The 23,622-nt window shown below is 45.6% G+C and overlaps 2 protein-coding genes across 3 annotated transcripts; both read right to left on the bottom strand.

The window, feature by feature from the left end:
* Positions 1-147: 147 nt before the first annotated feature.
* On the bottom strand, positions 148-13,836 carry LOC131673563 (enhancer of mRNA-decapping protein 4). Its single transcript, XM_058951648.1, has 13 exons — positions 13,696-13,836; positions 5,122-5,251; positions 4,795-4,864; positions 4,404-4,609; positions 3,941-4,323; positions 3,597-3,862; positions 2,925-3,517; positions 2,476-2,862; positions 2,170-2,399; positions 1,648-2,101; positions 1,375-1,582; positions 1,015-1,305; positions 148-947 (listed from the first exon to the last, which is right to left on the bottom strand). Exons 3-13 carry the CDS (start codon positions 4,839-4,841, stop codon positions 761-763), a joined length of 3,252 nt encoding a protein of 1,083 aa, XP_058807631.1. The 5' UTR covers positions 4,842-4,864; positions 5,122-5,251; positions 13,696-13,836; the 3' UTR covers positions 148-760.
* A 9-nt stretch (positions 13,837-13,845) lies between these two features.
* LOC131673564 (diacylglycerol kinase 1) lies at positions 13,846-23,057 on the bottom strand. 2 transcript variants are annotated; one of them, XM_058951649.1, is made up of 14 exons: positions 22,850-23,057; positions 20,948-21,093; positions 20,781-20,866; positions 17,639-17,776; positions 17,313-17,571; positions 17,074-17,235; positions 16,403-16,525; positions 16,288-16,337; positions 16,147-16,221; positions 15,854-16,091; positions 14,658-15,763; positions 14,390-14,591; positions 14,119-14,300; positions 13,846-14,053 (listed from the first exon to the last, which is right to left on the bottom strand). In XM_058951649.1, exons 2-14 carry the CDS (start codon positions 21,009-21,011, stop codon positions 13,964-13,966), a joined length of 2,775 nt encoding a protein of 924 aa, XP_058807632.1. In that variant the 5' UTR covers positions 21,012-21,093; positions 22,850-23,057; the 3' UTR covers positions 13,846-13,963. The 2 variants fall into 2 exon arrangements, with proteins under 2 accessions (XP_058807632.1, XP_058807633.1); XM_058951650.1 differs by lacking the exons at positions 17,074-17,235; positions 17,313-17,571; positions 17,639-17,776; ... (1 more) ...; positions 20,948-21,093; positions 22,850-23,057 and adding an exon at positions 16,617-17,059.
* Between the last annotated feature and the right edge of the window lie 565 nt (positions 23,058-23,622).

Here is a 23,622-nt window from a genome sequence, read left to right on the forward strand (position 1 = left end):
TGATATTTAAAAAAGAATATTTCGTATTTATGGGTTTTCGATATCTTTTTTTACAAAAACTTTTATTTCAATGTTATTTCAATTAGCAATTACAAATAATTGTGTGTGTGTGTGTGTGTGTGTGTGTGCGCGCGCGCGCGCGCGCGCGTATGCGTGTGTGTGTGTGTGTGTATGATGCTGCAATTTATTGAATTTTTTCAAAAATAGAGTGATGAAAAACTTCAATTTTATTATTATAGTACATCTTTTTCACTTGAAAACAAACTCGTGTTATTGGATACATAGAAACTTAAAAAATTGAACATTTAAATTGTATTTCTTCTTTGAACAAAACTCTAGTTAACAATGTAGAAACCGTACCAATTAGTACAAAAGCTGAAAAATAACTATATTTAAAAAATACTAATATTATTCATAAAGTATTAATATTCGTGAAATGACGTGAAAAGTGTTTAAACTTATATGCAAGAGACATTTTTAACATATTTCAGAGTATATAAAGACGCGACAGGACAAAAAATTATGAAATTCCGAATTGTGGCTAAAAAAACTTGCAAAGTCAATAATTGAGAAAAATTTTTAGAGCTGAATGGATAAAGCAACTACATTCCATACTCAAATAAAATAGTACAGTCTCCAGCCATAAATGCAATCAAACAGGCACGCCAAAGGCCTCAATGCGTGCAGAAACGACGATTCAATAGAAAGAAAAATTTATTACTGCAGCAGCAGTGTAAAAGCAGAGAAAAATGTAAATAGTTTATGATGGTTTTAAAAGAGCTTGAGCAGCCATTGCGACCATTTTCAGTCGCCTTACTGATCGGTGATTTGGATTTGCTGTGATAAAAGTTGCAATTTGACTCTGGAGTGACAATAATACATTGAGCATGTGTTCCCTTATGACCGGATCGTTTGGGTCCAAGCTGATTACGGCTTCTTCGAGCCATCTAGAATAAGAACGATTAATGTTGATGATGAGAACAGAAAGAGGAAAAGAAGGCGAAGAATACCAACCTGTGTTTCAATTCGGTTCTGTGTCCCAGGTTGGCCGAGAGCTGTTGAACAAGCGACAACAAGACCGGTTGTTGTAGAACGCACCTCGAGCCTTGGCCAGAGCCCATTGAACATGAGAAAACCCTTGCTGTATCGGTGTTTTCGCAAACTAGCACAACCAAATTCAGATCGCTAGCACTCAGCGCCTGTTGGAAGGCGGCATTTAGCTGGCCCCTCTGAAGCAGTGACATTACTCGCGCTTGAGCATCCACCTGCGTTGGACCCGTTAAACCCGGAGTCGTTGCTCTCGAGCTGCAATCGTTACTGTTAGCGATATTCAGAGAAGCGTCTTTCCGCTTAGTTGGGACTGCTGTTTCTTACCGTATCCCGGATATTTCTGACATATGTTGCGTGAAATTCTCCCTGACGCAGTCGCGAACACTCCTCACGGTATTCTCCTGCATCATCGACAAACCCTTGCAAAATTCGCTTTGCAACTCTTCCCGAACTACGCTGGCCAGTGCCTCACTCTGCGTTTTGCTCTGGCGTTGATACTGTTTATCCATAATGGAGTCAACGTTCTGAAGATCTAAAGCAATAACCAAGTTAGGCGCCGTGTGCCCTTGACGCAGAGGCAAGCGTCGATTTACTCACATTCTCGCGTGCCGACGAGGAATGCGTCCTGCACCTGCTTGAACATGTTTTGGCAAGCTTTTTCTAAGCCAGGCAGTAAAATAGCAGTGAAGCTGTCCTTGAAGGCGTGCTCGAGAGCGGGCTTCGCGGCATTTGTGGCAGCCGCCGATATAGCCTCTCGCACTTGCGGCCCACCGATGCACTTCATCAAGTTGTCCTTAATCACGGCTTCCATTTGAGCGGCGTCTATTTTCAACTGTCGCTCCAGGGTCTTCGTAACCTCCTGGATGACCCTTGGTATGGTCGTTTCGATCTGCTCCTTCACGCCGGCTTCGAGGCTCTTGAGGAACTCATGCTGTCGCGTCACTTGGGCGAATAGAGTCTGCTCGATGCTAGTGCTCTGCTGCTGCGTCGCTTTCGTCAAAGCTGACTCCACGCGAGCAGCCAATGGAGTCTCTTGTCGTAGTCGGGTCATCTAAACAAAGCGAACGAAAGACGATTATACAGCCTGCTACGATAGCTACCCGCGCATGGTACCTTTACCTCGAGACGAAGCTCGTTGAGTTCTTGCTGTTGGTCCTGCATCAATTCGAGCACCGAATCTAATTTGCTCGACATGGCGCCGATATCGTTGGACACGTTCCATTTGGTTTGCACGTCCTCAGTTGCTGCCAAATACGACGGCGCCGCGGGCTCCTTCTTGATGCCCAATTGACCATCGGCTACGTCTTTGCCTTGCTCCTGCATCGCGTGGATTGCGTCTTTGATCAAACCTAAAAAATCAAAACAGAAATTCCATTCAGCAAACCTATTGGCGGGCTGCTCGTAATTAAGAAAGCGTTTACTCACACAAGGGAATTTGCGACCAATTCTCGTTGGTTGTTGTCGGTACTTCGGTCTTCACCTCGGCTTCATTTTCCTCGGGGTCGGCCAAAGACAAGATTTCGCGAACCTCCCTCGAGGGGCTGCTGCCACCGCTCGGCACCGCTTGCTCTTCCAATTTACTCGTGGCCAACGGCTGATCCAGCGCATTAAGAGCTTGGACCGTTTGAGCAATTGAAGGACTTGCGGACTCAATGTTGCCGAGATGCGGACTAGATGACTTGGAGTCCAGCGCACCGTCTTTCTTGGCGGGAGAGCTGAAAGCGTCAGGTGTCATCAAGTTCAGGCCGGCATTGTGATTGGTGTTCAGATCGGCTGCCTCGGTGATGTTTGTGTCCTCCTCCCCGTTCTCACCTGAAAAACGTCGTCACTTGAACGCTCAAGTCAGAAGAACCGTATGAGTTTATTATACTTACCATCATCAACATCAACATCGTCGTCGTCATTCACGCCAACAATACCGTTGTGATGGACGGTGCTGATATCGGGTAAGTCCTCGGTGTAGTCGAGTGAATCGTGGGTCAAGGTGTCCATGAGACAATTACCACTCAATTGTAGAGGAAGTCTGAAGGCAATGTGGCACTCTTGCAGCGATTTCGGCTGGACAAGGTACATTCTTATGACCAGCTGGTCCTCGTTCTCATCTTCACACGGGCACAAGTCCTCCAACGACTCACTGGTCGGTCTCAGTCGCCTCTGACCCGCGTCAACTATCGCGAAACTCAGTATGGGATATGGTAGCAGGAATTCCGACACGGTGTTTATACACGCCATAGCCTCATCGTTGTCCTTGCTAATGCTCATTATGTACAGAACTTTGTTATAGATGTCTGAGAGCAGCAAGTAACCAGCAGCAAGATCCAAACTGGCCTTTAACACTGGCATCTTCTGCGACGAGGGCATCGGCGCGAATTTAATGGTTTGTAGGCAAGTCCACAATTCGCAAGACCAAACCTTCAGCTCGGAATTGTTGTCACAGCCCGTTATGGCGAACCTCCAGAATGTTGCACTGAAACAAAGTATACTTGACAAGGCCAACTCACTTATAGGTTCACTTAAACGTGCTCAAATAAGAAAATGAATCTTACTCGGGGTTGTAATTTTCATGGTCGTCTAGGAAAAATAAAGAAGATATAGGCCGACCATCATGAGGGCTCCACTTGTGCAGGCACTTTGGAGGTTGTTGTCCGCAAGATGTACCATGCAAATAAACTTGGAAGAACTTGACCTCTCCGTCCGAACTTGCAGTCGCTAGGGCTGTCCCATCAGGGCTAAATGTTGCCTCAACAATTGTTCCTGAATGCTGATAAATTTCTAGCATAACACCATTTTTACTTATCTCTGGATCTGAGGCCTAAAAATCATGTTTTTCCGCAATATTAGACAAGAATGTGTCAATATTACTACAGAGAATCTATGCAGTCTTACTTACATTGGTTGGTGCAGCAAAAAGACGAGATGCGGAAGCAATTGACCACAGCTCTGCTTTTGAGCCTCTAGTCAGAACAAGCAATTTGGAAACTTCTTCACCATCGCTAGCTTCTTCTTCAGGAATATATGGACACCAGATAACCCGATGACTCATTGGCGACAGATCATCTGCATCCACTTGCAAAATCCGATTGCATAACAATTCTGTACTTGTGGCTTCAATAGAATATACAAACAAACTGCCTGTATAGTCAACACATGCCAAAATGGGATTGGCAACATGAGCAAAAGCTAGATCCTGTATGAGTCCTCGCATACCTCTGATAAGGGTTCTAAGTTCAAACTCTTTATTTACAACTCTTACAACCCCATTGCCATTTCCAGCTAAGAAGAGTTGAAATTTTTGTTAATAGTAATTTTGAAAATCTTGTTATTTTTTACAAAAATCAAAGTTATTAATTTACCTTTAATACCATAAGCTAAATATTTGCCTGACATATGCACTGCTAACAACTGGCCAACATAGTACCTGTGTTCCCAGGTAAAGTCAACGATATTTTTCAGTTTTACTTTGGAACTGCCATGGTGGTGACCTCCCGAAGATGGTATTATATTAACATTACCACTTATTATTTCAACTGTAGCTTCATCTTCACGGCCAGTAAATTCCCTAAATAAATAAGTAACAGTGTAGTTGATACCAAGACAAAGATTATCAAGAGAAGTTAGATAATAAAATAAAGTATAATTGTAAAGTAACAAAAACATTAATTCAGTGAGCAATAAAACAAATGTGTCGCTGACAACGTATTTGACAGGACAACTGGAGGAGAAGAAAAAATTGTATACACTTACACAGTTTGAACGTAGTGCCGAATGTTGTCTTCCCCACTTTTCATCATTTCGCCAATACTTTCCGTGTAATCTATAATAATATCAAAACTCTGATAATAGGCAAAAAAGCCATGAGATCATAATGAATTTCACCGAAAATTGTCAGAGCGATCTAGTGGTTCCGACAGGAAGAAAGATATAACCTCGACGTGCGTATAGATACACACAAGCACCGATTCTGTTCTGGTATCAGAAGTATCTTCGATATAGCAATGGATCTCGTATGTCTCTTTGAAGGACAACGGATGATAGTACATAAAAATTTCTCAGAGTAAGTTAGTTTTTTACCTCAGGCATAAATGCTTGTTTATCCACACACTGCTACAAATCCTTGCAGCTTCGTCCCTTGGCTGCCTTATAGCTGCCTTTGTTCAATACTTCCGATTCCAGAAAAACGGTCGTTTTTCTGTAACAATCTCTGCAACAGGCAACAGGACTATAGGATAGAACGAGGCGAACAAGCACGAACGCAATCTACGAATAGTGTGAAATTGTGAACGCGGCGAGTGCAGTGATATGAGATAGTATATATAGTAACATATATATAGTACATGCGAGCAAGTAGACGTACTGTGGGAATGGACTGTGTGAGCTTAGGCTCTGACTACATAAGGCTGATTCTTCAATAAATACGAAACTGTACGCAACAAATTGCTGCCAACTTACAAATTCAAAATAACTCAACCTTGCAATTTCATGCAACATAATCTCAATAATGATAACGAAATTACCCCAATTTATAAACGTTTTTTATAATATTATATTTAATCTGAGAAATATTTTAACTATTGGCTAATAATTTGAATATTTTTTACATTTTTATTAAAATATACTTGTTGTATTTAAATTTGTCTAATCATTTTGAGGTTACGTTAAGCATTTGTCATTTCAAATTGGCAGTAGCAGAAAATCCATTAGAAATTGTTTATCGCGCACGATTTTCGTGTCTGTTGTAGAATCAGTCTAATCGCGTATGCGAGCGTCCACACTCCACAGGCGTATGATCGCGTACGTACGTAAAAGTTACTAAAAAATATGTAGCCAACTGTCGAATTTGGAATAACAAAAGTAGCAAACGATTACATCACAACATAATCATAGCCTCAATTTGTTTGTGATTATTCATGGTCTCCAGTATTCTCTTCTTTTAACATACCTCCTACTAGATAATATGAAATTGACAGGGTTTTCGATCGAAAAATCTCTCCTAATTTTTCTAAAAATTATTTCGCTATTTTCTTCCTTTCAGTTCGATTTTTCAGTTTCATAGGTATTGTTATCAGAGCGTGCCGTCTGCTCAGCATTGAGAACTCGAACTGAACTGCAGAAAATAGTGAAATAATTTTTCGTCTGAAACGAAGTACTTTACGAAAAAATTACTAAGATCAAAAAGTGTTTAGAATCGGCTAAGGAGTATATCTAAATTTTTGTTGAAACGATTCGAGTTATTTTTGCAATTTATCTAAAATTTGCAATTTGCAAAATCAAAAAACTTGATCGCAATTTCTCAAAAAAAATTCAGGTGTATTCTTTGGCCAATTCTAAGGAATCTTTCTTTTAAGAAATTTTTCGGTAAAATGCTTCATTTCTAAAAAAGAAATTTATGAATGTTACGGCTAAAATTTTGCACTTTGAGCACCATTTTGAAATGTCTAATTGATCAAGCTGGGGAGATTCCAATGAAATCAAATTATTGAAGAACTTCATTTTTATGCTCAACATTTTGTTTAAAACAAAATCATTACTATTATCGAAGATAATTTCTTTTTCAAATCGAATTTTCAAAAAGTTACCGAGTTGGAATCAATTTAAACCGGTCTATAGATCGTGGACACGATGTCTGAATCTAATGGATATGAAGTGTCGAAGTCAGGGGTGCTATCGGTATAAATGTATCCGGTTGCGCAGAGGCTCTATATTGCAACTGCGCAATGTGCAGTTGCTACTGCGTAACCAGACTTATGCATCTCAATAAGACCCCAGGGGTGGAATGCCATAACTTTTTGATATTACGGTAACAAAGTTTACCGTAAGTTGGTATTGGTACGATAATTGGCGTTATGGAACTGATCAGTGTAGAAAACATCGACCCTGTCCGAATCCCGGAATGATGGAACGTTTAAAAAGGGGAAATCGAAAAAATTATTGCTGCGTTATTTGTAAGTGCTATAATAAATTTTAATTGGTGTTAATCTTTTAAGAACACTATATTAATTATATATAATTAATATATTTATTAACTAAATATAATTTATTAATTTTATTTATTAACTCTACACACAAACACGCGCGCAAACACACACACACACAAACACACTTTGCTCGCAGTTGTAATCTGCGATCTTTCAGTATATGCTATTGAAAGCTTTTCCAATTCTTCATAATCAATGTTATTTAATCTGTTACCTTTGATTAATAATGTAAAAAACCTAAAAAATGAGTGTTCTTATTCAAAAATTGTACGGAAATTTATATTGTCGTTTCCTTTTTCCACACAATCTTTATACAAAGCAGAAACTGACTTAATTTATGCATTAAATTAGGCTGCTAATTGCAATTACGCACTCCAGTACTTGCTTCTCTGTAACTATATTTTGATTTATCGACAGATTAATTCTTTGTGAATATTAAAAAAATAAGTAAAAGTATGAGTCTTTGAATTCTGAAAAGTTAGAGAAGCGAAATATTATGACTCATAAAATATGTACTACTTGAATTTCGCAAGTACTACGGATACCTATAATATGATGTTGACATTTTTCATACTAACATACATTTGTAAGGCAATCACGATGAAATGAAAACTTTGTTTACTCACAAAAAATAAAACTGTATATAGTTCTTGCTAGGTTACATTCAGTAATTCGCTTTCTCTTGCACTACCATGAATATTAATATAGCTGCTGATGATGTTGATGTCCAAGAACGTCTTAATATTTAAGTTGAAAGGCAAATTGATCGCTGATAAACAGAGAAAATATTAAACCTATATAACTAAATTTTCGATAAGTATTAATATATGCACTACTACAATTACACTTACCTATTTCAATACTTCTAAATTTTTTATGTTTTATTCAGCTGTATTTTTTTTTCTAAAACATTTAAGGTTCAAATCATTCACAATTTTCACACAAACATAACTAAAAGTAAAGTTCTGCATTACACTGATTATATATTGATCGATAGATTTTTTGTCAACTATATATATATATATATATATATATATTCATATATATATATATATATATGAATTCTTTCATTACTTTCTGCCAACAATCTATATTGTCAAATCAATTTATGAACCTCCAAAACGTTTTAAATTATAACTTTGTAAATGATATTCTGATTATTTAAAATTTCCTATATTAACTATCATGTATATTTTGTGATCATTGTATTTCGCTTGATTTCATGAATATTTCATTTTCAAAATAGCAATATATGATACCTATGTATAGCGCAAACTATTTTCAATTTTTTGTTTTATCATCCCACTCGTTTCGATAAATCGATATAAATTCAGCATAAATAGATATCTTATACAATTTACATTTTTTTCTATTTTTTGTCTATCATGCATAAAATTTTACACCCACACACCACATACACGCGCGCAGAGAGTTAATAAATAAAATTAATAAACTACATTTGGTTAATAAATATATTAATTATATATAATTAATATAGTGTTCTGAACAATTGACACTTATTAAAATTTACTTTAGCACTCAAAAATAACACGGCAATAATTTTAATTTTCAGGCTTTCCTTTTTTGAACGTTTCTACATTCCGGGATTTGGACCAGAGTCGATGTTTTCGACTTTGATCAGTACCATAACGCCGATCACCGTACCAATACCAACTAATACCGTACACTTGGTTACCGTAATATCAAAAAGTTATGGAATTCCACCCCTGACTTCGACACCCCAAATCCATTAGATTCAAACATCGCGTTCACAATCTAGACCGGTTCAAATTGGTTCAAACTCGGTAACTTTTTGAAAACTCGATTTAAAAAGAAATTATCTTCGATAATAGTGATATGCGCTGATCACAGTGTCATCTTCGTTTCGTATTTCAGAATAGCAATCACGAATACATTTCAGAACCTGTTGAAAATTTGTCAAGCTATGTTGGATGTAAGTATAAAACGAATGCGCGTTAACTGATCTTTTTGATAAAAATATAGAATAAAATTATATTGTTGTTTTCGACATATATATTAATAATTTTAAAAAAGTAAGAGGGGTTCAATCAAAACGAGCAAGGGTTAAATTTTTTTGTCTTGTTTCTTTGCAAAAATATTAAGTATTACTAAAGATATCGCAGTTGCAAAAACCAAAAAAATGTACATAGTTTTTAATTTTTTTTGGGACAACTAAAAGGGTTCAATTAAAATAACGATAATTTTTAGAGGGTTGGGTTCAATTAGAAATATTTCGAATGGTATTTTTTTTCACTGTTCACTATACTTTGTGGGCTAGAGTAAGGGGGGTCTTGGTAAATAAGCAAGTATTCGAGTGAATATGTACGGACGAGATGTGAGAGTACATAACCTATTGCTAGTTGCTCACTAGTATCGTCTACACTCGCTTTCCTCGGTTGTGTAAGGAACCTCGTACGTGACAATAGTCTACTTTTTCTGCACCTAGTTAAGTAATGTACTAATTTGATCTCTAGAAATAAGTAAATGCTTTTCTTCGCTAGAGCTTTAAGACTTTTCTTCCTATTTTTATTTAAAATAAGATACTTGTGAGTATTAAAATAGTTTGCGAGAACTACAGTTTTCGATATTTTTAGATTATTAGGCATTTCGTGAAAGTCACTGAAATTGAGTTTGGCTTCTTTGCTTATGCTGAAGTAGCATGAATACATATATGTATGTATGTATATATTGTAGCATGAATAGTAGAAGTTAAGAGCTTTAATTTTACATCTTGTATAACTAAAAATAATAATTTTCGTTGTTACTGTTGTTTTATGAAACTAAAAGTAAATTAAAATGACAAAGAAAGATGTCAGCCATGGGTGAAAAATCACTACGAATTCGTAGTCTTAGCTGCATTCTATTTACTACATCTTTAGAAAGTGGCATGGAGAATAGAAATCAAGATTTTACATCTGAAATCTTGCACTGCACTAATGATTACTTGCAACTTGCAGCATTAATCATTTCTTGTTCAGATAAAACTGATCAGAGATTATAATAAAAATCTAACATTTGAGGTATACTTTGTAAATAATTTCATGTTGCTTTAATTTTTAATTAACTGTTTAAATCAATGATAGCCAGAAACGTCGTGTTTGGTCGTGCAAGGTATCAAATCAGAGATCTTGTCTTTTACCGTTCATGTCAGTAAAAATATAGACAAAAACTAATTTTCGCAAACTTTTTTTGTTCGCAAGTATTTTTCATCATTACATGAAAAGAAGATAAACGTTTGAAAGCTGTAGCAAAGAAAATTTTTTCATTTTTATACTTGAAAGAATGCATTTTTTTTATAAAAACTCGTCATCTAAAAATTTACATAAAAGGAATGAGTAAAAAATTTCAAATTGATAAAAGTGTATATATAAAATTTTACACTGTAGAATGATTTTTATTAACCGTTATTTCCGAAAAAGTAACTTACAATTTTGAACACTGAATGATAATTGGTCTATTGACTGCGACATAAGCTCTGATCCGTCAAAATATATAGCAACTAATGCAGTAACAATAGAGATAATCATTTTTAAAAATTTACACATCAATGGCTACCACAATTTTAGATAATCTACAATGAATTTACATCATATGCGATTCAATTGTAATTTGCATGACTAAACAGAATTTTTATTTCTTTTTATACACGCAGAAATACATCCTTAATTTTAAGGAATGGCAGTAGCGCTTGAATAATCAAACAAATTCACAATTAAAATAAAAAATGGCAGTAAATATTTGGTTTTTTTAATACAGCAAATTTTTGTTTACATTTTTCTATGTACGCAGCAATGTACAATATTCGTAGTCTGATAAAATTATGCAGAATACAAACTCTTAAGTTGAATGTTTGAAGATAAAAAATACTTTTTTGAATATTTTTTATTTATAAACCCGTAAATACACGTTCACACAATTTCATCACGCGCACGCGTACTTTCACACATTAATATGTGTCTCACAGGGAAGAGTGCGAGAAAATGTTCTCTATATTAAAAACCATATGCGCCCTTCTTTGGTAGCAAGTGCTGCTGTTAATAGATATTATTTTGAACACTGCTACATTTATTTATTTCCTACTTATATGTATTGGCAATATTTCTTCACTTTTTAGTGTTATTCCCAAATATAAAGAATGCAACTAGAAAAGCTACCCTTGATTTTTTAGCAAAAAAAAAAGTTTTCAATTTAAATGTTTTACCATCAAACACTTTCTATCTTGCATCATGCTGCTTTTTAACATCCAATTGAATTAAAGTAAAGAGTAGAATAATCAAATTAGTATAAGCTAATAATTTTCAATAAACTGAAATTCATTAATTTTGTTTTTACATTTACCTATTTCACACCAATCGTTCGAGAAAGTACCATCAATTTTTTTATTGATAAATCAAAATCGCCAGTATTTACAAAAAAGAATTATCTATATTGTTGACTTGCACATAGGTTTTGATCCAAGTCCATGTAAGCCATAGCTTCAGGTGCTCCTTTTTTCTTACCGAAACCATTTAGCACTGCTTATGTTCGTGTGAAAGATTATCACATAGGAAAGGATTGCATCTATTAAGCTGACTGAACAACTATTATAAAAGAATGAATATATAATACAACGTATTCGACGTTTCCGATGCGACTAAAAAACATTGCTAGATCTATGCTATGATGAATTAATCTTTCGCTTACCAGAGAGAGAGAGAGAGAGAGAGAGAGAGAGAGAATGAGAGAGTGAGAGAGAGAATAAGGGGGAGGGGGAGAATATTACAGAATTACATTTTTAGTTGGGTGTCGTATCATTCCACACTGGATTAACTTGCCTGTATACATTTATATGAAATATTTTTAAAGTGGCGGTGAAAATATCATCGATAATTTATTTACTTCTACCATTATATATTTAATAAGCGTATCACTTCATATTATATTCTATGACTCTATCGAGTCAGTTTACTAATTTATATTTGTATTACTATATAAATTATATATAAATGTACTATTATTTGAAGATTTCTTTTGTGATAAAATTGTGATATACATATATCGGTACTTTTAATCAATTCTTCAAAACACATGTGCTATAGTATTAAAGAAAAAATTTAATCTATAGAAAATGGTCCCGGTTGGATACGACGCTTTTACAGTTACTTTTTAAAATATAGTCAAATTTTTAAATTTGAATAATTTAGCCTCACAATTGCAATAACTGTGATGTAGACAGTAACTTTTTATTTAAATATTATACAAGAGATGATTAAAAATCAACTGATAAGTCGAAAGCATTATCATTTTTTATAGTCTACGTTTGGATTCGTCTATGATTGGATTTATCAATAATTTCATTGGGATTCGATGGTGAGTAGTTAAGAAAAAGGATTGAGTGCACAATAGTCTTGGATAAAAAAAGTAAGATGGCAAAACTGTGTTTTGTTTCGCTTGGGATAGCGAGACAAGGCTGAAATCACTTGATACTTTTACGGAGACACGGCGTGTACAGCGAAAATCTTTCGACAGCGAGCGCGCTTCAACACTCGTCTCGCACGCGTCATATCGAAATGTACTAATTGTTAATCCCGATATCTAGACTGTCTGTCTTTCATGACTGTAGATAGATTGAAAACATTCGGAGAGTTTTTTACGAACCAATTAGATAGCGACGCATCAATCGTCACGGGGACGGATAATTATTCGTACCAAAGCGTATAAATATATTTAAGAGCACTCCCGCATTTGTCGAGTGAAGAGCAAAACGGTTTAGCGCTAACGTTATACTAAGGAATATTACATTTATCTGGTGTTTTCAACCGATTGATCAAATTCTTCGATACCGCCAGTTGTATGCGCATCGATGAATCCAAAGCTTGTTCGTGTTGCTTCCGCTCCACAAGGTAGTGTCGCTCGACAGGCTATTCGAGATCGATTAATAAGTAATTCAGAGTGATACCAAAATAGTCATTTAACTAAGCAACACTGATACTCTTCGAGTGTTTTATTGCTTAAGGCGCCCGTACTAATATTTTAACATGCCACGTGCATTCACGTGTGCGAAGGTACTTCAAATTTTTTATAACAAATATACAATAAATCAGACATCATTAAAAATACGTGATGTCATAAAATAATTGAATTTGTAGAAATGCTCAATTCGGATAAATTTTGCTCCTTATCTTCCAACCTCCAAATTGACCGTTCAATTTTATGTCAGTGTTGGATGTTGTAGTCTGCGCGCGTAGTGCTGACGGCCTCGACTGGTGGTCGGTCCACCCCAACAGAATAGTTTTATAGAAAAACACAAAGAATTGGCAAATTTATTGATTGGTTTTGCGTTTCAATGAGTGTTTGTGATCGATATTCGAGCCCGATGTTCGTCACCTCGATCTGAAAACATTCAGAGAAGTAGCGAAAAAACTAGAGTGGTGAGGAGAAAAAAAATTAGGAATCCACGAGAGACGCTGAACATTTTGGCAATTAATCGTTGATCAATTGATTTTCAATGCATTGTCGACAGTTTAAGCGGCAGCTGACAAGTCTAGCGTCAATCTGTTTACTAGTAAGAGCATTCGAGAATATGCGCGTGTACACTGTACATAGAATAGGTGCCGAGTGAACTTGGACTGCGTATGTATAATCGATGACGCTTAGCTTGAGAGATTACCTTAGAATTGGTCTGATCACTGCGCGGATTGCGACGCCTGTTTACGAGGTACGCTTGTAGCCGCGAGCCGAAATATCGAACGGCGCGCGGCGCTCCGAGCGGAGATTCCGGTAGCGGCGAACGCGCCGCGGCTCAGCGAGCGCTGCAGGCAGCTACGACAGTCTGCGACGCTCGAGTCGATCCAGGGGGGCCGCGCAGCGCTGCTGGCGTTTGTACTTGGCGTAGGTGGGGCGCGCGGGGGCTGCAAGCACCGCTGGGCGCCCGCAGTTCACCTCTTGAAGAAGCGGAAGAAGCCCTTGCGCTTGTCGGGCGGCGGCGCCATCAGCATCGGCACCTGGTTCTTGTGCGTGATGTTGATCTGCAACGAGCAAGGGGGGGCGTGAGGGCGCGAGCCGCGGGCGGGGAGCGCGCGGCCGGACGTACGGTGCAGGGGCCTTGCATCCAGGGCTCGCCGTCGATCTGCATGGGGAAGCGCTTGCCGGTGCTGATGCGCACGCTGCTGCACTGGGCCAGTCGCCGGCCGGAGGCGCGCAGGCCCGTCTTCACCTGGCCCATGTGCAAGCAGTTCTCCAGGCCAATCACCTCGATCAGCTTGTCGCCGATGTCTGCCAACGGAGCGAGAGCCAACGATAGAACGAGAGAGCGAGCGAGAGAGAGAGAGAGAGAGAGAGAGAGAGAGAGAGAGCTCGCGCACCTTGAATGGCGGCGGTCAGGTCCACCGAGTTGAAGCTGCTGGTGCTGAACTCCTTGTCGGGGCGCCTCTCGCGCTTGGCCAGCCGCTGCCTGGCCTGGTGCTCGCCCCAGAGGTTGGAGCCGCCGTGGCTGAAGGGGATGTTGAGCAGGGCCACGCCCTGCAGCGCGGGCCCGTGCGCCAGCTCCAGGGGCACGCCGTCGCACTGGCAACAGCAACGGCAACGATGGCAACGGCAACGGCAAGAGCGCGCGGCGGCCGCGGCACTCACCACGATCTCGATGTCCTCGTGCAAGTTCTTGCAGCTCGCGGCGAACTGCTCGCTCGTCGCGTACTCGAAGTACCAGAGCTTGTTCTTCATGCGGCTGTTGAACTTCTCGGGGTTCTTCTCGCGCTCGAGGTGGAACTTGACGCAGATGGCCGCGTCCACGCCCACGGAGAAGTAGTTGTTGATGATGTTGTAGGGGATGCAGTGCTGCTGCTGGCGCTGCGGGCCGGGCGGCGGCTCGCCGGGGCCGGGGCCGGGACCCGAGGCCGCGCTCTCGCTGAGCTCGATGCGCCAGCGGTCCATCATGACCGGGCTCGCGCGCGCGATCTTGCGCAGCAGCTTGTGCAGCGCCTCGCCCTCGTAGCCGCCGCCCCAGCGCAGGCAGCGCGCGAGGTCGTTGCCCGTGCCCAGCGGGATGACCGCGACCGCGGGCTGGCGCTCGAACCGCACGCGGTCCATGGTCTCGAGCACCCAGCCGACGGTGCCGTCGCCGCCGCAGCAGACCACCTTGAAGTTGGCCACGTCCTGGAACATCTGCAGGCCCTGCATGGGCCCGCCGACGGCCAGGTTGTGCACCTGTCGCGGGTTCAGGATGTACTGGAACTTGCGCAGCATGCGCTCGCCCTGGCGGCCGCCGCTCTTCGGGTTGATGAAGACCAGCAGCGGCGTGCAGTCGGCCGGCGGCGTGATCTGGAAGGACATGGCGGGCTGCTGCTGGCGCAGCTGCAGCGGCGACTCGCCCGCCGGCGCCGCCTCGGGCCCGGCCGGCCGCTTGGCGTCGCGCGACAGCGAGCGCTGCCGGTCCAGCACCACCGGGCAGATGGCCGTGGGCGGCAGGATGTGCGCCGCGTGCTCGCCCAGCGTGCACTCGGCCTTCACCTGCGACACGCACTTGTTGTGCAGCGTCAGCTGGCACCAGCGGCAGTGCAGGCCCGTGATGCCGTTGTAGCTCTTGATGGTCTTCCGGCAGCGGCTGCACTTGCCGTGGCAGTTGCCCTCCACCCAGTGGTGGGCCATCGTCTGCGAGGTCTTCTTGCTCTTGACGTAGGTGGCGATGCAGGAGGCGGGCGCGCGCTGCACGCAGCGCTCGTGCACCGTGTACTTGCAGACTGCAACAGGAGAGGCGGCGGCTGAGCGGCGGTGGGGCGGCGGCGGCGGGGCGGCGGCGGGCGGCGGCCCGCGCGGGCAAGCTCACGCACAGACGCAGCACAGGCCCTTCTTGCCGAGGCCCACGAGCATGTTGAGGCAGAGATTGCAGTAGGCCGGTTTGCTGAAGTGCTTCAGCCGCCACAGGTGGTTGCCGTCCTCCTTCACGTTCGAGTCGAGGCCCAGCAGCACCAGCAGCGGGATCGTCGTCAGGCCGCCGCGCTTCCACTCCTCCAGCGAGACCGTGCCGTCGGCGTCGTAGTCGATCTCGATCATCATGTCCTGCAGGATCTGCAAGCCGCCAGGCTGTCAGCCAGTCGCGCCCGCGGCGCCGTCCGCCACTCACCGGCTTCAGCTCCGACACGTCCCAGCCGAGGTACTCGGCCACGTTCATCATTTGGTTCACGATGCAGTCCATCTCCTGCCCGCCAGAACAACAAGCGCGTTAACGTCCGCCTCGGCGGCGCATGCGACCCAACGCACTTACGTTCGTGTCCAGCACTCCGTTGCCGTCGGTGTCGTACAGCCGGAACATGACTGCAACCGCCAGACTGTGCGTTAGACCGAGCGATTATTAGGCTTCGACAGCGCTTCGGACTTACACTCCAGCTTATCCTCGGGCCTCCCGGCCTCCAGCAGCGACAGGTAGCACACGATGTCCTTCAGGCTGACTTTCGCCGAGTGCACGTCTATCGTGCTCTGCTTCCTCACCAGCTGGCGCAGCTCTGCAACCAACGACCCAATGCCGATTCGAGCAACGCCGCGGCCATTCTCGAGTGTGCGCGTGAATTTTCGAATTTTCGAATTTTTCGTTACCCGCCACTTTGCTGCCGACGTAATCTTTTTCCCTCGATCCGACCACGTCAATTTTCAGATCCCGAGTTTCTTTAGAGATCTCCGGTGTAGCCGGAAAATGAGCTACAGTCGCATACTCATCCCTGATAGCTGAACATCGACTTAAACGTCCCCTCCACAACCGCTGGACGCCAGCGAAACGCTCGATCATTTAACGGCGGAACGTGCGAAAGTCTGGATCGCATCCTCGTCGTTCCCTAGAAGAAGCCAGGCGCCCGGCTCGAGTCGGTTCGGGTAGAGGGCCGCTGGACCGGCGCATCGAAGAACGGCGAGCGACGAGCGGCGCGTTTCTCGAGTTTCCCGTCCGACGCTCAACGACAAGCCCACGGCCGGCGAGCGTTGCACGCGCGGTTGCCACCGGAGCCCCGCAGTCGTCGGCCCGGGAGGGAGCAGCGCGTCGCGGCCGCGAGCGCAGTACCTTCGAGTTTGCCGTTGTTGACGAGCAGCGAGTTGTTGGACTTGCGCGACGAGTTCCGCGACATCTGGCTGTGGCTGGGACTGCTGTCGGTGCTCTTCTTGTCCAGGACGTCGTGGCAGCTGTAGGAGGTGTGCGGCACCGTGACCACCGGGTGCACGCAGCCTGCAACTCGGAGAAGCGGCGCCTGGCCGTCGCGCAAGCACGAAGCGAAACGAAGCGAGGCGGGGACTGGGACTCACCGCTGCGCGCCTTGCCGCTCGCCTCGCTGTCGGCGCGGTGGTGCCCGAGGGCCTGCAGCTTCTCCGTCAGGCCGTGGATCTTGTCGGCGAAGGACGAGGACGAGGAGGAGGACGGGCCGTGGCCGGGCTCCGAGCCCTGCGCGGCCTGCTGCTGGCCGGCCGCCGCCGCCGCCGCGCCGAGGCTGTTGACGTTGCTGCTGGAGGTGGTGTGCGAGGTGATGGCCGCGCAGGCCGTGGCCGACGTCAGCACCGCCATCTCCTGCGGGCAGGCCGAGCGCTAGCGACGGGCGTGCGCGGCTCGCGAGCCGCCGGGGCTCGGCACTCACCTTGAAGGCCTTGCCGTCGCCGCCGCGCTGGACCGCCTTCTTCACGAACGAGAGGAAGAGGTGCCGGCAGAGCTCGTCCGGCGTGGCCACGTCCAGGTAGGCGTCCAGGAAGCTGCGGAAGCCCTCGTAGTCGATGTCCTGCAACGACGGCGCGCCGTTCGGGCCGGTGAGTCGGGCTGCGCTCGGCGCCGCGATCGACCGGCGCGCTCGCCGCTTCCCTTCGGCTTCCGGCCGAGCGTTCATGCAGCTGCACTGATCCGCTCTCGGCGAGCCGCGCGGCGTATAAATAAAGCGAGCGGCCTTCCGCTCGTCGCACACCCCGAGCGCGGCGGAGCGAGCGGCCGCCGCGGCGAGTCGCGCCAGTTGTGCAGCGAGGCGGCTGCACAGGCGGCGTCGTCGCTCCACCGGGTCAGGTGCCGCGTGCTCGGCGCGCTCCTCAATGAACCCCCCGCGGCCGTTGAGCTCGCGAAATCCGGCGGAGCTGAATGGGCCGCCGCCCCCTGGCCGGCCGCCCTCGCTGGGTGACGTCGCGGCGCCACGGCTGACGTCAGCCGCCCGTCGCGGAATCGGGTCGCGCGCCGCGACACGGGTCCCGGCGCGGGCTGCCGCCGAGGCCGCGCCGGCGTGTCGAGGTCGGGCTTCGACGCTCGGGGCGCTCGGGGCGCTCGGGGCGCTCGGCGACGCGGGCCCGGCTCTCCTCCCTGCGAGCCAGCCCCCGGCCGAGTCGCGAGCTCGCCGACGTTGCGTCATCGGGCCAAGTGCAGCGACCGCAGCCCCTCCTCCTTGCTGCTCCACGCACGCGGCTCCGATCGACGCGAGCTCGCTGACGTCACTGGCTTACGCGGTTTCCATGGGGACGCCGCCCCCGCTGCTGATATGCCCGAGCTTATTGTCGATGCATCCCTGGCCCCGGATAATAATGTCGCCGCTGCGAACAATCTGCTCTCGATCGCTTCCAAAGTTCAACGGATCAACGGCATTGTCCCTTGGCAAATGTAAGCCTTGCAAACGCGAGCCGAATATTACGGGCAATCGCGAGTTTCGAGCTTCCAAGCTGCGGTCCAGGCATCCGTTAATTCCGGGTGCGTTAATCATCGGACACGAGCGCTTATGAGTTGCAGCCCGCGCATGCGATTGCGAAACCCGGAACCGTTTTAATCGAGCACACCTTGTCCGTGGCTCTCTTATGCCTGTCAGCTGCTTGATCGCTCGCTGTGACCGATAGCCATTGCGATTCCAAGTCGCCGCTTGCCCGTCACTCGGAGCTGATTGCCGAAACATGGCTCCCGATCGGAGTAGAAACGCACGTTACAGATCACAGACTAGATTGTTCTCTTTTCCTGCCACGCGTTGCCGACGCGCTTATCAAATGGTGGCCAAGTTTACTCGCTACTCCAGATCTTGGAAATTATCACGCGGATAATGTCAGTCGCAGTTACGACAAAGAGCCAGCTAGCTGTGTCGTGCGAAATCATCTTTTCAAGTATCTTGCGAAATGACTATCGCGTAATTGGTTGTAATTTTGAGTGGCGAACCAGCTTGGATGTCGATTGTTTTCTCATTTTGAAAATATTTGGCAAGATAATAGCGCGTTGACTGCTGCAGTCGAGTGAACGCGCCTTCATCGACAATCAGACCAAAAGTCTTAGGCCAGCGACGGTGAGCTTTGCTCGATGCAGGACTCGATGCCTACGATCTCGGAATTCATCGAGTTTCTCAGTCCCTCGGTTCCGTCGGAGCCGCAGATCATTCGGCTGAGAAAACGTTTATCTAGATATTCGAGCGTGCGCAGCGAGTGTTTTAGCTTTGCCACGGGTTCTCATCTCTGCGACACTTTAATTCATGGATACGTAAGCTACGAGCTTTCGTTCAGCGCTACATGCGTGCAGCTTACCGACTTCCAGCGACAATTGCGATAACAGTGAATTAAGCTAGATGCATGCTGTAATGTTTCTTTCCAATTATTATCTTATTGTTATACATTCGATTCGTGTGGTTTCACTCTTTCAATTTTAAGCCAACTAAAAATATCGCATCTTTGACTACTTGGAATCATGTGACTTTTTGCACCATTTTCGAAAATTGCTTGTAAACGTCTAATGAAAATTGTAACTATGTTGTGTAAAGAGTATTTGTGACCGATACATGATGAATATTGCGACTTGATTTTAAAAACAGCATTATCGACAGGTCTATGAAGAACACCATAATCACAGTTTCCATAGTGCATGAAATACCAAAAGGTTCATAGTACTCTGAACCGTCGTCTGCTGTTTTCTGAAATCCACTTTTTTGTTCGTGCAAGTGCCGCAAACGCTGTATTCAGATAATTTCTTGGAAATTCGTCAAAAGTTAAGAAAGATAACGCTAATTTCGACTCCAATTTGGTATGCTCGAGTCGAAATACATCGAATTTCGATACTTTTATCAATTTTCTGCTTGAATTTTTGGAAATATTAGTCCCGGTAACGCTTTGATCGACGCAAACGTTAATGAATTTTTCAATTCAACAGTTCAAGTAGAACACAACAAAATATACGAGTTTTCATTAATTTTTTTAGGTCGAATCCAAATTTAAGGTCCGATTAACGTAATTTCGTAAGTCAGCAATGAAAACGTTTCGTTTTTCGAGTATTTTTGCAATTCGTACCAACGAAAGTTTTTTGCATTTTTATAAATATTAAATAGTACGTAAAACTGGTTCGAGCAAGGCCTGCGTTCAATTTGAAAATAAAACGGCGTCGAGTTATAGTACTATTTTGTGGAATTCCTCATACACTAAATTTGGTAGACTGGTAAAAAGACTTTACATAACCGTGCAACGGCTCGATCTAGATTTCATCACGTGGATCACACGGAGGCTGATTAAAGAGTCCATATAAATGTATCTTCGAAATTAACTGCCGTACGTTAAAAAAATTGGCCAGTGGAAAAAGTTTAGTCTTATCTTATGCGCGCTAATTTTTATCACGACTGCAATGATGATTGAAAGGCTGCTTTCCTCAGTTGCCGTGTACATAGAGTATTGAGCGACAGCGTTACTTTGTTCTCTGCTTCAATGCTTCGCTTACGAACAACAGTGAAAAATTGAAAGAGTGACATTGAACACTTATAGACGGAACGATGGTTCGATAGAACTTACCCCGTCGGGATGGTATTTCGGCGCACCCGAGGATGTTTGGACCGCGCAAAAGTCGAGGAGCACATCCTGCAGCTTCCTCGTGGAGTCTGCGAAGCAGCAAGTAACGAAGCTCGTTCAATAAACATGCGCGTGCACGTACGCTGGCTTATTAGGTGGACGCGACTCACAGGAGGCCAAGTCTTGAAGCTGTTGGAATTCGGCTGGCGAGAGTTTATCCCAGTGGAGAGCCATATTGTCGGGCCAAGCGCGCTGGTGCGCTCGGGAAACTCGGGCAGGGCGGCTGAGCTGCGGCGCCAGCCAAGCTTCATGTCACCTGCGCGCATCGACGACCATTGCTGTCAGGACAGCTCGGACCTGCGCGCGGCGGCAGCCGGTGCAGCCGATCGCGGGCCGGCCGATCGACTCTCGATGCGCACAGCAGCGGACGACTCGCGCTCGAGTAGCCGTAACTGTGTCAGCGGGAGGAAGAGCCGCGCGTACGACAACCTGCAGGCGGATATCGCGATATCGCGGCTCGCGATCGACGCGCTCTCTCTCGTCGCAGAGGCGGCGCGCGCGGGAAATGCCGCCAAGACGGCCGAGCGGAATCCCCCGAGGCCGATGCCTGGCCGCGGACTCCAAGCTCCGGCTCGTCTGCGCCGTGCCGCCGATCGGTGCTGACTCGCCGAAGCGCTCCACTGGACGAGAGTTCCGAGAGGGCAGTCCCGTGCGTCATCGGCCAAGCAAACCAATCGGTACCCGTTCGATCGGGCGGTCGCCTTCCTCGGCGATCGCCGGCCGTGCGAGCCTCGTTGGCTCTTGGCCTCTTTGTTCTCTCTTGACGAGCGCGCGCTCGCCAATGCATTTTTGCCGACTTGCGGAATACAGAAGGCGGGCCATCTGTACTCCACTGGACGTTTACTTTGCGCCCGTTCGCGCGCGTCTCCGGAACGACACGGCCGATTTCAGTGCGGCTGCTTTACGAGTAATCGCAAGCAATTTTCCAGCTGACCGTGCCTTTTTCATCTCAAATTTGTCGCGTACACGACAATCTTCCCCAAGTTTCAATGCGCACCACCACATCCGAGTAGACGTAATATATACAGAAGCCTAAAACAAGCCTTCGATCTGTCGTCTCCGACTGGCATTTTGCTTGGACTAGAGCTTACGGAGTCTCCGCCGAGAATGCTCCACGTAATCGATACGTGTACATTCCAGTTAAATACACACTCGCTACACAGGAGTATCGGTGTCAGAGAAGTTGCAAATTGTCCAAGAAAGAAAGAAAACTTTGGTTGTCAACGCGTAACTGTCAATGCCTACGCATCTGTCGGTTCGGTTTCGCGCATTGTTTTAACTTGGAAATGGCTTTTTCTCAAAGCGACCTTGCTTGTTCACTTCCAAGTCCGACAGCTCGGCTCATTTTCTGATATATTGGACAATGGGCTCTATCCCACAACGCTGATTGTTCCGAAAGTCTCGCGATCTCCGAATCAGCACAAGACAGCATCGATAGCTACCTAAACGTACTAGCGTTGCACAGCTGCTGCGGCAGCTGATCTTGCGCATTCGCGGCAAAAGGAGAGGTAGTTCCATTTATAAATTGAGCGCGCGAGAGAGAGAGAGAGAGAGAGAGAGAGAGAATGTGCGATTTACGCGCTCCAAAACGATCGAGCGAGGAGGCGACGAGGCGGATATTTGTAACTACGACGAGTAGCTTTTATGGTGGTGCGAGAAGCAGAATGGCAAGCATCGCGAGAATCGCCGTTGGTCGCTCGAAAGCTCGAGTGAAAGTTCGGCTGGCCTGACCGCCGTGCTCGCATAAATCAAAATGTAAACAGAGCCGCCCGCTGCTGGCGAGCAATGCTGAGCGGCTCCGCGTGACGAGTCAGGGAGCAGAGCGGGGGGAGCTGCGCGCGTAGCATGGGCGGGCCGCGCGGGGCAAAAATAAGAGATCGATCTGTGGACCGACGGAGAGCCAAAGGAGAAAGAGACACAGAGAGAGAGAGAGAGAGAGAGAGAGAGAGAGAGAGAGAGAGAGAGAGAGAGAGAGAGAGAGCGCGCTAAAATAAATTGTCGTTGCGACTGACCATTGCGGCGGTGACGGCCGCGGCTGCGGCATGCTTTACGGGCTGCGGGGGCGCTGGCCACTCGGCAACTGTCAAGGGCATGTCGCCCTCCATCTCTGGGACGCGCCGTCCGAGCCTGTTGGACGCACTCACTGGACTCTGCTGCTGCTCCGCGTTGCGCTTCCACGGCCGCTGCTCGTCGCCACTGCTGCTACTGGCCGACGGCAGCCGCTCTTTGCCGCGGCCGCCGATCGGAGCCCACCGAGTACCTGCGCCGGCGCGCCTCCGCTCCCGACTCCTGTCCTGCTTGCTCGCGCGCACGCACCCGCCCCTTCCCTTCTTTTCTTCCCCTTCGCTCGCTTACTTTGCTTGCTAGCTCGCTTCCTTCCTTCCTTCCTTCCTCCGCATCGGCGTCGCAGGGAAACCTATTTTTTAACGCCCTGCTCGCTCCTATTTTCGACCAGCCGTTCACGCTTGCCCCTCTTCTCCTTCTTCACTACTTTCACTTGCACGCCCTCGCGCGCGTTTTGCACCTGCAAAACACAGCTCCATTCCTATATTCTTTATCAATGGCGAAACCAACTGAGCGGCCATTCTCAGCGCCAACCCTCGTGGACAACTTCCTCGAAACTTTCTGTATAATGTATCGGGACAACTTCAACCAATTGACTACTTGAGAAGCACCAACACTTTGCTCTGTTCCAACTCAGATGCCGTTTCAAATCGGAATGTCGCTATTACTTTTTAATTGTTGACAATTGTTAGCGCTTGTCCTACCATCAATATTTTATTGT

The sequence above is a fragment of the Phymastichus coffea genome, unplaced genomic scaffold (genome assembly GCF_024137745.1).
Source record: "Phymastichus coffea isolate CEN01 unplaced genomic scaffold, Cenicafe_Pcof_1.1 PCOF00184, whole genome shotgun sequence".
In the NCBI taxonomy this organism is placed as follows: domain Eukaryota; kingdom Metazoa; phylum Arthropoda; class Insecta; order Hymenoptera; family Eulophidae; genus Phymastichus; species Phymastichus coffea.

Coding starts and splice junctions, on each gene's coding strand:
- LOC131673563 (XM_058951648.1), bottom strand. CDS start 4,841: ATGATGAAAAGTGGGGAAGACAACATTCGGCACTACGTTCAAACTGT. Junction 3,863..3,940: donor TTTTTGCTGCACCAACCAAT/GTAAGTAAGACT, acceptor CATGATTTTTAG/GCCTCAGATCCAGAGATAAG. Junction 1,306..1,374: donor TCAGAAATATCCGGGATACG/GTAAGAAACAGC, acceptor TAACGATTGCAG/CTCGAGAGCAACGACTCCGG.
- LOC131673564 (XM_058951649.1), bottom strand. CDS start 21,011: ATGGCTCTCCACTGGGATAAACTCTCGCCAGCCGAATTCCAACAGCTT. Junction 16,338..16,402: donor GCCCGAGGATAAGCTGGAGT/GTAAGTCCGAAG, acceptor TGGCGGTTGCAG/TCATGTTCCGGCTGTACGAC. Junction 14,054..14,118: donor GGATGCAAGGCCCCTGCACC/GTACGTCCGGCC, acceptor TGCTCGTTGCAG/ATCAACATCACGCACAAGAA.